The 17726-nt window shown below is 36.3% G+C and overlaps 3 protein-coding genes across 5 annotated transcripts; 2 read left to right on the top strand and 1 right to left on the bottom strand.

Moving 5' to 3' along the window:
* Positions 1–1643: 1643 nt before the first annotated feature.
* Positions 1644–4180, top strand: LOC109006479 (protein FAR-RED IMPAIRED RESPONSE 1-like). The gene is made up of 5 exons (XM_018985770.2): positions 1644–1706; positions 1800–1928; positions 2016–2897; positions 3057–3487; positions 3625–4180. The coding sequence occupies exons 1-5, from the start codon at positions 1644–1646 to the stop codon at positions 4178–4180; spliced, it is 2061 nt and encodes a 686-aa protein (XP_018841315.2).
* Positions 4181–8784: 4604 nt separating this feature from the next.
* On the bottom strand, positions 8785–12955 carry LOC109006587 (protein NUCLEAR FUSION DEFECTIVE 4-like). Its single transcript, XM_018985915.2, has 3 exons — positions 12446–12955; positions 11222–12060; positions 8785–9438 (listed from the first exon to the last, which is right to left on the bottom strand). Exons 1-3 carry the CDS (start codon positions 12794–12796, stop codon positions 8898–8900), a joined length of 1731 nt encoding a protein of 576 aa, XP_018841460.1. The 5' UTR covers positions 12797–12955; the 3' UTR covers positions 8785–8897.
* Positions 12956–14025: 1070 nt separating this feature from the next.
* Positions 14026–17669, top strand: LOC109006588 (peptidyl-prolyl cis-trans isomerase CYP21-1). 3 transcript variants are annotated; one of them, XM_018985916.2, is made up of 7 exons: positions 14026–14347; positions 15376–15454; positions 16296–16343; positions 16591–16614; positions 16700–16882; positions 16994–17069; positions 17300–17669. In XM_018985916.2, exons 1-7 carry the CDS (start codon positions 14246–14248, stop codon positions 17460–17462), a joined length of 675 nt encoding a protein of 224 aa, XP_018841461.1. In that variant the 5' UTR covers positions 14026–14245; the 3' UTR covers positions 17463–17669. The 3 variants fall into 3 exon arrangements, with proteins under 3 accessions (XP_018841461.1, XP_018841462.1, XP_018841463.1); XM_018985917.2 differs by lacking the exon at positions 16296–16343; XM_018985918.2 differs by lacking the exons at positions 16296–16343; positions 16591–16614.
* Positions 17670–17726: the final 57 nt, after the last annotated feature.

The raw sequence follows: 17726 nt of genomic DNA, 5'->3' as shown, positions 1-17726 counted from the left end.
TACTTCTATTTTTGTATATTTTTCGCCACTGAGTGTGACAAAGCCGCGATAGTATATTCCTCAAGAAACGACACCCTCAGGAATTTATTGAACCTGTGTATTCATAAATAGAACTTTCTGTAGAATTGCACATGAGTTTTCATGATCTATATAAACTCTAGCATGATTCACATGAACACAGAGAGTTGTCAGTTTGGGATCCACATTAACGCATTTCCTTTATCTGATCATCATGCTTGCGTACGTTTTAAGAGTGAGAATCAATGAACACTGAGGACCATATAAAAAATCCTAAAAGCTGGATATATTTCTACACTCACCACAGTACTCATTTCACTACATTCTAAAAGAGTGAGATCAGTACTCATTTCACTACATGTAGACCATATCATTGCCATAGAAAGGCCACAAAAAAGGTTTCATTGCCATCAGCATCTCTTCTTGGAAAATTCTAACAGAATACTTGTAATGGAATAAAAATTCTCTTAAATGATCTAAACATTTAATGTTATATATATATATATATATATATTTCTTTGTATTTGACCATCAATTCGGTGGAGTAATTAGAGATGATTTGAATTGCTCGTAGTGTAGCGAGAAACTTGAAACATGTGTTTTAAGATACAAAAATGCTGGTTGCACCCGGGACGGGGGACAGCATGATCTCTTGTAAACATGTGCCAAACCACTAACCCCCAACCAATTTAATGACTTATCCGTCATGCATGATCTATTGTAAATATGTTTTTTTTTTTTTTTTTTAAGGAAACAAGACCAACATAATTCTTGACAAATCCCTATTGATGGTCCCTCCCAAAAAGTCATCTAGTGTTGCTGGCTTTGCTGGCATTATCCAAGTTGTTTAAAAAAGAACACCTAAAGATAGATATAGCAGGTGCGTTTTTTTATTTATATATTATTTCATTTTAGTTATATATATGTATATATGTTTGTTTTATTTCAATATTTTTAAAGATAGATGACATCTCGTTTTTAATTCCTCATCCTCACGTAGTCCATGCAATTGGTCCCACTAAAAACCAACAACTAGTAAACATTTATTATTCATACCTTTCACTACATTCTAGTTAGTGGTCATTAGAATTCAGCTCTTCATCATTTTGGTTTCTTTCTTTATTTTATTCATATTTCCAACCACAGCACAGCCTTTTGTGTAAATTATATATATATATATATATATATATATATAAGTCGTTTGGATACATGCATGATAAGAAGTAAAATTGTGCAATGCTTTGTTGGTAGGTGCAGTAATTAGCTTGCCATGCCTTCTGGCCAAAGCTGTGAGGATTTAATGCCAGGAGGGACCAGCATGGTCTGTGACATCATGTTGAAAGAGATCCATGAAATGATCAAATAGTGAATCAACTCTGGACATACTGAAACGTAGCTATCTACTTGACATCATGTTTATTTTCATTCAAATCTAGAATTTTGAGTTAAATCTAGAATTTTTTATTCCTTCTTTCTATGGCAACAACGGTTCAGGAAATTTCCAAGATGGTGGAGAGTTCAAACTCTAAAATCACATGCCTTTTTTTCTTTATTGCTTTATTGATCTTTTTTTTTTTTTGAAGAAAAAATAATTTGTTGAATTATGCAGTTTATCTCCTCTCGGCATGGGAAAAGGGGAAGAACACTCATCTTTGCAAACACCATCTAGTTCAAATTCCCCAACCGCGGTATGTTATATTTTATAAAAATTTGCTTTATTTCTGTGTTGAGTTGATATTTATTTGCAAAATACATAAATAACTTGTGTAATAACATGTTAGGATATACCATCAAGTAACCGGTACTTTGTAGATTACACTAGTGCTGGTTACTACGGACCACTTCCTGGCTGGCCAATGCCTTTTCCGCCATATCCAGATGGCGGCCAATATCCAACAAACATTCAAGTGGTGATACAATTGTGTTCTTGTATTTTTGTTTGTATAAGTTGGCCTATTTTTTAGTTTAATTTCATTGATTTTTTTTTCTTTTTGTAGAATGCTGATTACCCGACTCCTCCTCTCATGACTATAAGCTCCGCTATGAGTGGAGGAGTTGATACAGAGGAAGCACCTTTATGTAGAGAAACTGATATTCCATGTACCTCTGGAATAGTTGAAGAAAGCAAAGAAGATAGACCAAATTTACAAGAAACTGAGGAAGGCATTGTTGGGACACCGCAGTTAGAGGATGAAGTTGGTGGTGATATGATTGAAGAGCCAAAGTCGGGAATGGAGTTTAATTCTTTTGAAGAATTAATGGATTATTATAAGCAATATGCTAAGAAATCAGGGTTTGGGGTAATGATAAGAAGGACTGATAAGGGGGATGATGAGACCGTTCGATATGTCACGCTTGGTTGTGCCCGTGGTGAGAAGGCTCGGAATAGGAGCTTGAATGTCGCCAGACCACGTCCAACGGGAAAAACAGAATGTAAGGCAAAGATTAATGCCTTAAAAGTTGATGGAAAGTTCCGGATGACAACAGTTCATAATATTCATAACCATGGCCTTAGTCCAAATAAATCTCGCTTCTTTCGATGTAATAGAGAAGTGAGTGACTCTGTAAAAAGAGTCCTAGATATAAACGATATGGCTGGCATCCGAATGAATAAGAGTTTCGGATCTCTCGTCGTTGGCGCTGGTGGATTCGAGAACCTTCCATTTTTAGAAAATGATTATCGTAATTATATCGACAAGGCAAGACATCTAAGGCTTGGGAAAGGTGGTGCTGAAGCTCTTCGAGAGTATTTTTGTAGGATTCAGTACAAAAATCCTGGTTTCTTTGCACTGATTGATTTGGATGATGACGGGAGGTTAAGGAATGTCTTCTGGGCAGACCCCCGTAGTAGGGCAGCCTATCAATATTTCGGAGATGTGGTGACATTCGACACTACATACCTGACAAATAGGTATGGGATGCCCTTTGCACCATTTGTTGGGGTAAACCACCATGGGTAGTCAATTCTGTTGGGAGCAGGATTGATTTCCAGTGAGGATACAGAGACCTTTGTGTGGTTATTCCAGATGTGGTTGCAGTGTATGGATGGTATCGCTCCGAAAGCTATTATCACCGATCAGGACAGAGCGATGAAAAATGCAATTGCTATTGTCTTTCCTGAAAGCCGACATCGACTTTGTTTGTGGCATATTCTGAAAAAAGTTCCCGAGAAGCTGTCCTCTTATGCTTCCTACAAAAGTGGGATGAAGAATGCATTGATGAAATGTGTGTATGATACACAAACTGTTGATGAGTTTGAGAAATGTTGGGATCATTTTATCACCTCTTACAAGTTGCATGAGAATGCCTGGCTTTCAAGTTTATACACTGAGCGTGAGTATTGGGTGCCAGCATTCTTGAAGGACTGTTTTTGGGCTGGGATGAGTACAACGCAACGCAGCGAGAGCATGAATGCTTTTTTCGATGGCTATGTTCATGCAAAAATAAACTTGAAAGTAATTGTCGATCAGTTTGATAGTGCGTTGAAAAAAAAGTTGAGAGTGAAAATAACGCGGACTTCCATTCATTTAGCGTTACTATTCCTTGCATATCTAGATCTCCTATCGAAAAGAGATTTCAAGAACTGTACACAAATGCTAAATTTAGGGAAGTTCAGATGCAACTTACTGGCATTATCGATTTGGATCCAGAATTACTTAAGAGGGATGGTGCAGTAAAGACCTATCTGGTAGAGGACGAAGTTCGGGTTGAAGAGTTCACTAAGTCTGTTACGTTTTCTGTGGACTTTAGTGAGGAAAATGCAGATGCTAAGTGTTCATGTGGTTTATTTCAGATGAGGGGTATATTGTGCAGGCACATTCTCGCTGTATTTAAATGTAACGGGATAAAATCTCTGCCAGAGAAGTACATTTTAGACCGATGGAGGAAGGATATCAAAAGGAGATACACGTTAATCGATACCAGCTATGACGCAGGGGATCAACGACCAGATGCTTCCAGATATTCAAGTCTATTAAAAATCTGTTATCAAATGATTACTCATGCAGCGAGTTCAAAAAAACATACTGCGGATGCCACACATAAGTTACACGCAATGATTGAATTATATATTGAGAATCAAGAACTCCCATCGATTTCCCTCACTGGTTCGAATGTTGGTTGTACTCAAAATGACACAGCCACAGTGGGTAGCTCAAAATAAGTACTCAGTCCATTAGTTGTCAGAGGGAAAGGCAGACCCCCATCCTTGAGGAGAGCATCCAGAATGGAAAAAGATATGCGGAGAGTTAAAGGAAAGACAAAGAAAGCAGAATTGAAACGGAAACAGGTGCTCATTATTGAAGCTTTAAATATACATGTTTATATCAATAAATTTATTAATGCAAAAACTTACTTATTGCCAATGCTACTTGTTTATTAGAGAGAAGGCGGAGATATACCAGTGCAGGACACGTGCAGGAATTTATTTGGCCCATCAGAGGTAGATATTTCTAATGTTGGTTAGGTGCAATTATATATATGTATTGATTTTTTATTTATTTATTGAAGCTTGACCAAGAGAAATCAGCTGATGTGGTTGGTGGAACCCAGCTCGGAGAAAGAATGGTTGGGAGTCAAGCTAGTGTAATATTTCTACACTTTTCACTTGTTAAGAGTAATATTGACAATGCTGAAACATTTGGTACATGAGCAATGTCATAGTGTCGATGCATAAGTCTGTTATATATATATATATATATATATATATATATATATGAGAGCATGCATTTATTTGCATATTCTTTAATTTAGGTGAAGTTGGAGGATTAATATTTCCCTCACTGGATGGTCGATATTGATGGAATGCATGCATATATCCTTATAATATAATTTGCACCTCTTCGATTTTTGTATATATCTGAGTTACAACTGTAAAGTCTAGAGGGAAAGAGATGTATTCAAGATATATCATGCATGGTTAACCAAACTCATGATGTTCTACTAAAGTATGAAATAATATATATGAAACCAACGTACCTAAATTTGGACTGCTTTGCCATGTCACAGGAGTTGCGCTGACCTCTTGGTTAGCTTGCATTCAGGACACGTGCCGAACGTAAGCTGAAGGCAGTGTATAAGAAGCTGAAGGCAGTGTATAAGAAGTTCTAATGTGGTGGTTTTCCAATAGGGGAGAGATCATTTTGCTGTTATGATCTTTATTATATTTTTTTTTTCTTCTTCCTTTGGTACTTGTAGAAACAAGTTGTGTGAAGATCAGGTCTTTTACAGTTACTACTCAAAATTGTGACTTTGTGATCATTTCTTTCAATGTTACAAGAAGATCGATGTTTGTTGTCTCATTTGTATTTTTTGCCAATATGAGAGTTGCTGCCCATTTAGTAGGATTGAAGAAAAGCACGTAACTGTAAAAGAAATGATCATGACACCACGAGAAAGTAGCTTCTTTCTTCCCACCGCGAGAGAATATACATGCTGCAGTATTGCGAGGTCCCGTAAGAAGATCTAACACCACGAGAAGGTAAGTGTTGCAGTATTGTCTCGCAACACAGCGTTTGACTGCCCAATATAGCTTTTTTTTTAATTCAAAAAATTATATAGCTTGCAACGGAGGGAGTTTTGGCATGAATTATATAGCTTCATTTTTAATTCTTTTTGCTCAAAAGTACCTTCTTTTGGCATGTCAGGTAGCTTCTTTTTTTAGTAGCTATAAAGTAGTTAACGCTACTTTATCACATAGCTTACAACTGGGCAGGATAACTTGTTGCTGGGTCAGCTCATAGTGCAAGAACTGAGCATGAATGAATGCCTGCATGTTTACATTCTGAATTAGCGTGAATGAGCGTGAATGAGCGTCCAGTTCTTTACTTGTTATAATAGGTGCAAGTACTTCCTGAATTAAAACTTAGCACTTCCTGAATTAATAATGCAAGTACTTCCTGAATTAGCATTGGACATAGATACACTGGACATGAAAGGAATTTTCCTCTAAAAATTACACAGATACAAGTAGCTACTTCCACAAGTCAAATACAACTAACATCACCAACCAACATATAAACAAAAAATATATACATAGCAACTAACTTCCATCACTAATCCTAAGTAACTTATTTGCAAGACAAGTAACATGCTACAACAAATGCCACAGCCCAATACACCCGAAGTAATTTGCATGAACGTCTTATTTTAGCTTCACGAACAAGTGCCAACTCTTTGTTCACAACCTCTTCATTTCTATTCGATAACACCATCTCTCTCATCTCGATCTCATCCGCTCTCTTACGGAGGTCAATCTTGCTCTTTTCGATCTCGTCGAGTATCTTCTCTAGCTCTTTCTTGGTTCTTAACAGTTGATGATGAGTTTCTCCAAGATCGTAGTTTCTTACTTCATCCGCCTCTACCCACTTGAAATACTTACAATATGATAATCCCTAATCATTTTAAACATCTTTTCAAAACTTCTTAGATGCACATAATATTAACAAATTTTATTGAACATGAATGTAGTTACCTTCGTGTTGTACTTAGGACACTCTAAGAAGGGTCGTCCTGGATTTTTTGCAGTAGATGAGTATCTCAGTTGGGCTTCAACTTTACAGAAGCATACTGGTCGACACAGAGTTCGTTCACCAAAAGATGAAGAAGAGTCCGTGGTGATTGATGAGATATTCTTAAATTTAATCTAATAGAGACAAACATTATAGTTAAATTGAAATGGTGTAAAATATACGTATGTTTATACCTACTGCATTATATTTAAATTCAAGGCCAAGCATTATTAATTGATGAGATATTCTTAAATTTAATCTAATAGAGACAAACATTATAGTTAAATTGAAATGGTGTAAAATATACGTATGTTTATACCTACTGCATTATATTTAAATTTAAGGCCAAGCATTATTAATTGATGAGATATTCTTAAATTTAATCTAATAGAGACAAACATTATAGTTAAATTGAAATGGTGTAAAATATACGTATGTTTATACCTACTGCATTATATTTAAATTCAAGGCCAAGCATTGTTAATATGATAGTACTCAATTAGGTTAGTATTAATCTACGTCTGTTTTACCTACTGCATTATAGTACTGTATATATCATAACAATGATGAAATTATCAACATGAACCAGAGCTATATCTGTACGTGCAAATTTCTCTTTAAGACTATATTAATGCCGGAAGTTGGAGCAATATTAATGCCTACAGATGGTGCCGAGTAAATGACTACATAAATCATTCTACTGCAACTCAACTGAAAGGAGAAGAAGAAACAAATAAAACAGAGAGAGATGTTATGGGCTGAAGAAACACTACGAAATCAAATAAACCGGGTGCAATTTCCTTATAAATGTAATTGATATTGTCTAAATCAAATAAATTAGTTGCAATTTTGAATCTAAAACAAATGAATCAATGAACACTAAGTGAGAGTTTCCAAATATATCATTTACGGTTCGGGTTAGGGTTTCCAGATTCGAAAAATAGAAATAATCATGTGCAGAAACCATATCTCTAAATCAAATGCAATTTCGAATCAATGAGAGTTTCGAAATCTCCCAATTACGGTTAGGGTTAGGGTTTCCAAAAATTCAAAACTAAACCCATACCGATTCGGTGATTTTGACAACACCCATCTCGTTTTTGGGCATGCCAAGTGTGAAAATGAGATCGAGGATTCAAGAGAACGAGAACAACCATCTAGTTCAAGAGAATGAGAAAAACCATCTAGTTCAAGAGAATGAGAACAACCTGTGACTCCCATCGCGTTTCGTCTGGCAGCACATTGTTGGGCAAAATTGTTTGCGGAGAAGTTTGTGCCCACCCATCGTAACTTTGTGGGGAAATGGAGATCGTTCCAAGCTTGGGAAGGTTGGAGCTGTTTATAGTGCGAGGTGAAGATTGGGATGGTGAAGATTGGGGTTCTTCGTCGGCTTCCATGGCTGTTTAGGGTTCTAAGGTGCAGATCGTTCTATATTACTCGATATAGAAAGTTTTGCAGTGAAACAGACCTAAGGTGCAAACGCACCGTTTGACTTAAGGTGAATGTGCACTAAGGTGCAAACGCACCGTTTGACTTAAGGTGCATGCGCACCGTTTCAATAATGTTGAGTTGGAACCCGGGTACCTGGCGTGTCCCCCGTCCCGGGTGCAACCAGCATTTTTGTTATCAATTTGAATTTTTTAAAAACAATGTTGACTTGATTTGATTTTTACACACGAGACCCAATAGTATTAGAATATAAACTAAATAATTATGTTTACCTATTCTGATAAATGATAACTTAACACTACTTCAAGATGTAAAATGAGAAATCTTCCAAAAAAAAAAAATGTAAAATGAGAAGATATAAAATTTAATATGGAATACATATATATATATATATATCAAATAAATTGGAAGAGAAATGGTATATGTAGTATTATAGTGTGTAAAATAGTCTCATTTGTTTTTGTAGATGAGATGAATTGAGATTAAAATTAAAAAGTAAAATAAAATATTATTAGAATATATTTTTTTAATATTATTTTTATTTTAGGATTTAAAAAAGTTGAATTATTTATTTTATTTTGTGTGAGAATTTAAAAAAATTGTAATGATTAGATGAGATGAATTGAAATAAACTGTGAAAATAAACAAGGCTAAGTTTTGCATACTTATTTTGAAAAAAATGATTAAATATATAGGATCACATAACAAACTAATTTTTTAATAATAAACCTTATTATTTATTAAAGAAATGCGCGAACTTATACACCGTAAAACACTACATAACAGTCGAAAAGCAAAATATATAGAATGTCTGGAAACCTTTTAATTATCGTTATTTTATTATTTTTAAAATAGTTAACGATGAAAGAACGAAGGTTAAAAAAATTTACAAATAAAGAAAGGAAATGACAAACAAGACCATCAATCCTCCAAATTCCGATCCTTCTGATCCTTGCATTCTTCAGTGCCGGTCATCTTCATCGATGTTCGGTCATTCGATGGCAAGTAGGATTTATTTGATTTCTTGCTGGCAAAAATTTTGTCATAAACATCCTTGGATCTGATTGACAACAAAATGTCTAAAGCAAACCCAACAATGCAGGCAACAGCCATGACCACAAACACTAGCCTGTAACAGTGTGCTCCAACGCAGGTGTCGCCACCTCCAGCAGTGGTAGTAGCCTCCATGTCGTATAAAAGGCCGGCGAGAAGGCCGGAAAAGAGGAAGGACCCTATGGGAAGGTTGAGGATTAGAATGTTGTATATGAGACCATAGTATTTTAGACCAAACAGTTCGGAGGCAGTGGGGACAGTAATGGCCAGACGGATGCCATAGCAAATCCCAACAACAATTGAACCAATGTAGAGGGAACCAGGCACAGCCAAGGCCATTAGAATATATCCAACAGCCATTACAACCTGAGCAGCTGCATTCCAAAGAGGTCTTGGTGTTCCAGCTTTCCTATAGACATGAAAGAATAATAATACACTTACAACTCTTTTATAATTATTTTACAATTCATCTTCAAACAACTAATAAAATCACGCGACTCCATTAAAACTAAATTTTAATAATACAAAACTACCCTCCAAGCATAATCCAGATGTAGCCTATCCTAACATGCATACATGGAAAATGCCCAATCTCAAAAAACAAAACATTTATCTTGGGAACAAAGAACAAAATTTCTTGATAAAGAACAAGGGCTGAGTTGGTTGGGATGCCAAGTATACTATAAAAAATTAACTATATATATATAAAAAGAGAGAGGGAGAGATTCATGCAACCCAGATCCTTTTTCTTTGTTTTCTTTCAGAGCAACTGGGATCCGGCCATAAGCATTAAGCAATAAGGAAATAGATAAGAAACTTCTGCATGACCACCAATACAGAGGTAGCAGCTCATTTGAGGCCGTGGTATAGTGACAAGAAGGACGATCCAACCACCCTGAGCAGCTAATTAATTAAGCTGTATAAAGATATTATTATATATATATATATTTGAAGTTGAAGAAGAGTTAAAGAAAGGAGCTAGGAATCTTTCTGAATATAGTATAAAGTGGCCGGGATACAAAATTTAGCAGCAGCCAACACGAAATAAAGTAATTATATAGTTAGCTGCTGCCTGCTGGGATACTTCCCGCTATGGAACCTTTAGGGGATCATGAGAAGGAAACAGCAGGCTAGCCTTGGGATCGGGGAGATGAGAATTAAGAAAATTTTACTCAGTTATTCATACGTCACACGTTATTCATAATTTTTTATTTATTTTTATTATTATCCTTTAACAAATATGTCATATAGAAATAATAAATAGAAGAATTCAACTAGTTTATAATAAATAAAATCAAATATATATAAAAATAAATATGACATATAGTATCTGAAATGATGAGTAGCAAAACTCGAGAATTAATGCCTACACTTAGAGATAGGAGATTGGAGAACAGGATGTATGCCCACTATATCTTTAGATCAGATGTGAGAAAATGATATATACAAGTTTCAATTGCATAAGTTCATACAAATCTTTTATAAAAAATTAAACTCGTTATACAAAAGTATGAAAAATTCACCTATTTTTTTAATAAAATTCATATTTTTATAAATATAAATGATAGTTATAGTCGTGAGTTTATAAACATTACGTAATTATTTAAAAAAAATAAATAAATATAAATTCACGTAAATTAATAATAAATCATATATATATATTTTTAATAATTGAATAATACTTCAATATTGTACCATTACGCCCACCCAACCTTATTAATTGGCACGCTCTCCCAAGAGGTATGTCAGAGTGGACATTATTTCAACACTTTACTCTAATTATTAATTAATCAAGTGGCGGGTCATTAATTTTCTAGTCACCTACTTACCAAATCTAGGCGCTATTAATTTTTAAAATTAAATTATATCATTTAAATATTTAAATATATATGTTATTCATATTACTTATAAATAGACTTCTTTAAAAAGAGAACGCCCGGTGCAAATTATATGGTCATGAAAAATACAAGAAAAATATTACATTTTAAATCTTTTTGCAGTATGCATAATAAATTCCCAAAATTGAAAAACATTTTGACACTTTACGTATTTTTTGGATATGATTTAAAATGATAAGTCTTAATAAAAATAAATAAAAAATCTAAATTAAGTGCACGTAGTTCAAATCATAATTTTTCTTAATAATACAGATAACAATGATATTAAGGAGATTAAAAAAAAGAGTAACTTACTTGATGAAGTATTCCGAGACAATACCCGAAATGATGCGGCCGAAAAACCCCCAGATGCTAGTCAACGAAACGAAGATGGACACGTCAGAGTAGCCTAGGGCCAGCCCTATCTGCCCCATATTGTTCATTACAGTCAATCCGGTCCCCACCCCACAAAGAAACGAAACAAACAAAATCCAGAAATCAACGGTCCTTAACGCCTCCATTATCGTGTGCTCCTCTCCGATCACCGGCTTCTTCTTCACCCCCGCCACTTCCTCCTCGGTCGCCAAGTCATCCTCCTTTCCCCGACTCTCCGTCGCTTTCTCCTCCTCCTCCACCAGCAGCAGCGGTTCACGAACCTGCCTCTCTACGTCCCCACCAGGTCCAGACCGGTTCTTGAAAAAATAGTAAACCGGGATTGCTAGTGGGGAGGCCAAGAGAACTAACATTATGGCCGCGAATGCTAGAGAGAAAACGGTGCTGGGGCTGGGTATGAAGTCATAGGCTAAGAGGTAGACCGCGACGACTACGGCCAAGGCGTTGAAGACCCAGAAGTAGCGGGACTCCTCTTGTTCCTCGGTGGACGTGGCCGCGGGAGGGGATTCGTGGAGGAAAAAGGCAGCAATGACGCAGACTCCTAAGGGGATGACGGCGAGCATGAACAGGAAGGAGGCTGCGTCATCGGAGAAGAGGGCTGTACATAGGTCGGTGAATATGGCGGTGCTCAGCCCCACATAGCCTTTGAGTATCCCCGAGACCGGGCCCCGGTTCGTTCGGAAGTTCCTAATGCAGGTCACTAGCACCGCCGTGTTCATCCATGTCGTGCTGTTGCCTCCCATGCACATGAATATGCACATCTGTCGTTGTGTAAAAACATTATCAGCATCAGTTTGATGATCAAGGTGTTAGTCTTTATGAATTTTCCAACTCTTTTGGTTTTTGTATTCTTTTTCTTGGAAATTGCCTGGCTTTGTTTGTTTACTAAGAAACGCGAGCTGAAGTAAAAAAATCAGAGGAAAAAAAAGTAACGTACAGCTGTACTGTTTTAACATATAATTTGATGTTTATTGTTGAACAAAAATAGCAATAAATATGTCAATATCCGATTGACAGACATAGAATGTGAATGCTTGAACGCTTGGTTTCTCATGAGCAGTACAGTTGCATGCACCAGGCTCTGCTTGATCAAAAAAATTCATTCGAAATTGAGTTTGTATTTTGGTATTATGTTTATAATTTTACCTTCCAATAAGAAAGAGTGATCTTCTCACTGACAACAAGCCACTGAGCACCATACCCGACGAGCCCTTCGACCGACCCAATAAGCAGAATAAGCCAGGTGGGTAATTTATCGGAGGCAAGGCCGGCAAGAAGCCCAAAAGCCTTGCCGACATCCTTGGCCACAGAAAGATTGTTGAGCTGGACCTGGGTGAGATTCATGAGCGACTTGAGGGCATCGGAGTAGTCGGAGAAGGTGTAGTTGTTGCCGGAGATGCATTGGACCCAAACTGCAGTCACAAAGCCTAGCCATTTGAGGGTCGTGGCGATGGTGGTGGAGGAAGCAGACGGGGAAGAGCGCTCGAATAATCCCATGTAGCTACCGACGTTCTCACAGCTTCTCACAGAGAGAGAGAGAGAGAGAGAGTATATAAAGATATGGAGGAAGAAGAAGAGTAGAAAGTGCGTAGTAATGCATGTGGAGTGGTTTGAAACTCATGAGGCAGTGCGATTAAAGTTGTTAATTAGGAATAAAATAGTTGGAGCAATTGGAAGTTGGCCGGATCGTCAAAGTCACAGCTCCAACGTCGAGATTCGTAGCGTACGGAACGGAGTATGTCTCTTGTGGCCTTGTGGGTGTCTATGCTTTTATATATATTTATATATATATATATATATTATTTTCAATTCAGAATGAGCTTTTCCATCACCGATATTGTGGATTTCGCAGCATGAATTTCTTACTAGATTTAGGTCGAGGATAACATATATTGCTGCATTTTATAGTTTTGATTAATGAATATTTATTGTAATAGAATATTTAGTACTCGGATTCCCACAATTTATTGAAGTAAATTATCTCATAATTAAATGATATTTATCCTCCCTTTAACATGAATAAATTCTATGAAATCCTGAGCTCCCAATTAATTAGCATACTACCTGTCTTATTATTGACTGGGTGTAAAATAAATCTTACAAAATCATAGAGAAATCTTACGAAAACGGAAGACAGATTTGTTTAAAAAACACTTGCATGCTGGAAATATTATAAATACTAAACTTCGAAAAATGTTTTATTCATAAAAATAAACTCATAAATTGATATATCTTAATATAATACGTCAGATTATAAAATTTATTATAAAGTAAATCTAAATGTATCACGTGAAATCATATCAATTTGTAAAGTTATTTTTATGAAATATGTTTATTTTTTTAAAATATATATATATATATATATAGAATCTTAAACGGATATATGCATTATTATTTTCATTATCACGAAGATTGTGTCTCTAGAATGAACATATATGGCCCCGATTGAATCGCTTGACGTGTGATGGTTAAGGTAAGTAGTTTTGTATTTATGTGAACGAGTCAAAGACGAACACAAAAAGGCAAATGACTCGACCATTTTTTTCTCCATATCCTACCAACCTCTATCCTTCTTTTGAAGAATGGATGCCCATTTCATTCCATTAATTTGGTTTCAATAAGATGTTAGTGGGCCGGAATTTCCATAAAAAGCCTTGTTCAGTATCTCTTCCAGTCTAGGCCCACAATCTGTTTAGAGGTTCTTTTGTTAATTAAAATACATAGGGAAAATTCCACTCTGCACTAGTTTGCAGCAGCAGCAACCGGGACCGAGGCGGAGATCCCAGTGCCCAGTGAGAGGCAACTGAACTGAGAGTGGTGCATTTTGGTTGGTATCTTCTAGTCTAGAGAGATATAGCGAACTTTGTGTTTATAATTCATGGAGGACCAAGAAACCAGTGGACATAGTTGTTGATCTGAGTTACCGAGACCGAGAATCCCAAAACGATGCCTCGAGTGATCTCGGTTTTGGTCCAGCCGCGGTGCCTCCTCGTCCTCTTCCTGGTCCTCTTTATTTTCTTATTCTTTGCGTACTCGAACCCCAAAAAGGTACCTTTTTTTTTCTTCTCTCTCTCTATCTCTCAATGTGCACGGATCCAACTGTGGGAGTAAAATCGAGTCTTGAGCTGTTTCTGGTTGCGAAATTGTCCTAGGGTTGGATTTGATAAGATGCTTTTGATGGGTTTTATGTTTGGTTTTGGTTTACGTGATCTGAATTCTATGGATGAGGTGGTTTTAAGTTTTTGTTATTGGTTGGGTACTTAATTGGAGTTTTGCACTTGGATTCTGTCCGAGGAGTGCCTAATTAGGTGCCATTGCGAAAATTAATAAAGAAAAAAAAAACCGAAATCTTTTCATTGTGTTAATCTCGTTAAGTGGTTACATATTTGAATCAACATATTCGATATGCTTAAATTTCGTTAAGAGAAATTAGAAAGCAGAGTGACCTGCATTTGGGTTTAGGTGGAATAGTTCAGGTGGGGGATTTCAATATTTAGAACTGGTATAAATGAGTAAGATATTCTCTAAGTTGAGTTACGGAAGATTGAGGATAAGTAAGGGGAATTAGTGGAGAGTTACTAAAAAAGAAAAAGAAAGTATTAAGTTCTCATGCAGTTTGGCAATTTAAAATGTTTAGGAGGGGTTTTCCATAAGCTTCAACTGTTGTAGCTATTGTATGGGGTGCATTTCCATACTGCAGCATAAGTTGGAATCAGGGCTACGAAGCTTCTATTGCGTTTGGATTAGACCTGTGTCCATGTGCTTCTTTTTTATTCTTTTCTTTTTTTCTCTCAATTTAGCACGTTAACCTTGATTGATTGCTTTTGGCTATGCACACAGGAATTAAAGATGCATTGCTGAGGCGTTTAATTAGGATGTTAGTAGGATAATAATTTTAATAGTAACCATTGGACCTGCTTTTTCTTTCCAAACATATGGAGATTATGATTCTGTATGGAGAGTGTTATATGGATATGTGAAATATGAGTACTAGTAATCCTTCTATCAGTGGAAATATTTATATATATATATATATATATATATCAATGTGTTAATTTCTTGCTTCTACCATGTAGGTTGAAGAGAAAGCAGAGGAGGTGCCTGAAATTACCCACAGAGTTTACATGGATGTTGATATTGATGGACAACGTCAAGGTACAGCTTTCACATTAATACTCTGATTTGAGCTGTAGCATCAAAGACTTGGCCGCTCTCAATGCTTCTTCTAGAGATGAACAATACCTACCATCTTATCGACGTTATCATTGTTATAACTGAAAGGAAAGGAGCAATGTCAACTTTTTGTTCTAGAAGTTCTATCCCAAACCTTTGCTTGTGGCCATGAACACATTCCATAATGGATCCTGCCACGTTATTATGTGGTTGGATCATCATGTTTTTTCTTTCCTTTTCAAGAATGTTTCCTTTTCTTTTATTTATTTTTTCCCACGACTTCAAATGATGCTTAGTGAATCAAAATACGGAGTTGTTTTTGGTTGATGCTTAGAGTTTTCAGAGTGGTAGTTCCAAGGTCATTCTTTTTTATTTGGTTGTCTGGATAAACGAAAATGTTTTGAGTATGTGCAATCTTTCTAAGGAATCACGGTGCAGATTCATTTGGGCATACTGAAGTCATCAGCGGCAAAAACTATTGTCACCCACTTATCGTAAAGAGGGCTATCATTAATCACTGTCCAACTCTAATTATTTACATATCAAAAATAAGGTGAAAAAAAAAAGAAAGTTCGTCCGAACTAGCACTTGCTGCTTTCATCAGTAAAATCTAAATCTTGTTACAGTTTGATTGGAAATATAACCAATGTTACATTATTTGGACCAATCCAGGTTTTGGCAATGAGCCATTAGATAGAAAAGATCAATGGTCTAAACTATAGACTATACAGCATTGGCAGTGCCAGTTATATAATAGCTCAATGCCTTGATATTTTCCCATTTTTATGTGTTCAGCTGCCAATTTACACCTGGATTTGTGCAGGTAGGATTGTGATTGGATTATATGGCCAAGTTGTACCAAAAACTGTTGGTATGTTCTTGAGCTTGCGTTTGCATTCTTTATGTACGTTTAGAGACCTAAAATCATCTCAAGTAGTGACTGATTGGTGAATCATTATAATTTTTGGTAACCCTTTAAATGATATGACATGTTTTCTTAATTGAAGCCGTTGAGTTCATCGCAAACTGTAATGAAGTAGTGTACTGAAACACTAAGATGTGTTTGTTCTCATGCCTTATAAGCTGCCTAATACTTGATTTGTTTGTTCTTCTGGCAGAAAATTTTAGGGCTTTGTGCACAGGTAGTTTTGGTCTTCTTGCTTGTGTCACGTGTTTGTTTGTAGTTATTATCAATATCTGTTCATAATAACTTGCCTTCAATGCCAGGGGAGAAAGGCAAGGGTGCCAGCGGGAAAAGACTCCACTATAAAGGAACACCATTTCATCGTATAGTCTCTGGGTTCATGATTCAAGGTGGAGATATTGTTTATGGCGATGGTCGGGGGTATGAATCTATATATGGTGTCACCTTTCCAGACGAGAATTTCAAGATAAAACATTCACACGCAGGTTTAAATTTCAAACATTTTTAGTGGTTGAGATTTGTGTAATAACTGATGGAAGAATTGGGGAAGCTTCCTTCTTACTACCCTTTCTCTGGAACCGTGTTTATTGTTGTAGGTGTTGTTTCCATGGTGAATTCAGGGTCTGATTCCAATGGGTCTCAGTTTTTCATCACTACAGTTAAAGCCAGCTGGTAAGCTATTCTCTAGGTGATGCAGATTGCGGTGTTAAAAGACCACGACTTTTAGGGTCCAAATACCTCGAAGTTCTGATTGACATGTTCTTATTGGCTGATTATTTAATTCTTAAATGATATAGTCATCTCCTGCCCACTCATTAAACAATAATCATGCATACATATTTTCTAGGACCATCAAAGCAGATTCGTAAAAATTAGGCTCACTATTATATACGTGCATCCAGGTTGGATGGGGAGCATGTAGTCTTTGGCAAGGTTATTCAAGGCATGGACACGGTGTTTGCAATTGAAGGTGGGGCGGGAACGTACAGCGGGAAGCCTCGAAAGAAGGTTGTTATTGCCGATTCCGGAGAGATACCCAAGAGCCGGTGGGATGAAGAAAGATAAGTAGACGACTGCAAGTTTCTCTTTTGGAGTTTGCAATTCTGATTTACATAATTGATTCACATTCTCTTCCCTTTGTAACATGTCTGTGAAATTTTACCAGTCTTCCCATATCTGACCTCCTTGGAAATCTTGTATTTGACCAAATTTTATTAACACAAGCATGTTTGTTGTAGAGGAAATGGATTCGTTTTCATTTTACTCTGGCTATGTACATCACGCTGCTGTTTTGAGTGAGTTGAAAAGCAAAGTTTTTTAGAGAAACGT

This window comes from Juglans regia, chromosome 16, assembly GCF_001411555.2.
Source record: "Juglans regia cultivar Chandler chromosome 16, Walnut 2.0, whole genome shotgun sequence".
Taxonomy (NCBI): Eukaryota; Viridiplantae; Streptophyta; class Magnoliopsida; order Fagales; family Juglandaceae; genus Juglans; species Juglans regia.
Note: the sequence above shows the minus strand (reverse complement) of the source record. Positions and strands in the feature narration are given on the sequence as shown.

Bases quoted from the DNA above. Each gene is read 5' to 3' on its own strand.
- LOC109006587 (XM_018985915.2), bottom strand. From the start codon at position 12,796: ATGGGATTATTCGAGCGCTCTTCCCCGTCTGCTTCCTCCACCACCATC. The intron at 12,061-12,445 runs GTAAAATTATAA...ACACAACGACAG, and splicing joins TCACTCTTTCTTATTGGAAG to ATGTGCATATTCATGTGCAT. The intron at 9,439-11,221 runs GTAAGTTACTCT...TCATGTCTATAG, and splicing joins GTCTCGGAATACTTCATCAA to GAAAGCTGGAACACCAAGAC.
- LOC109006479 (XM_018985770.2), top strand. From the start codon at position 1,644: ATGGGAAAAGGGGAAGAACACTCATCTTTGCAAACACCATCTAGTTCA. The intron at 1,707-1,799 runs GTATGTTATATT...ATAACATGTTAG, and splicing joins GTTCAAATTCCCCAACCGCG to GATATACCATCAAGTAACCG. The intron at 2,898-3,056 runs GTGACATTCGAC...ATGTGGTTGCAG, and splicing joins ATCAATATTTCGGAGATGTG to TGTATGGATGGTATCGCTCC.
- LOC109006588 (XM_018985916.2), top strand. From the start codon at position 14,246: ATGCCTCGAGTGATCTCGGTTTTGGTCCAGCCGCGGTGCCTCCTCGTC. The intron at 16,344-16,590 runs GTATGTTCTTGA...TTCTTCTGGCAG, and splicing joins AGTTGTACCAAAAACTGTTG to AAAATTTTAGGGCTTTGTGC. The intron at 17,070-17,299 runs GTAAGCTATTCT...ACGTGCATCCAG, and splicing joins ACTACAGTTAAAGCCAGCTG to GTTGGATGGGGAGCATGTAG.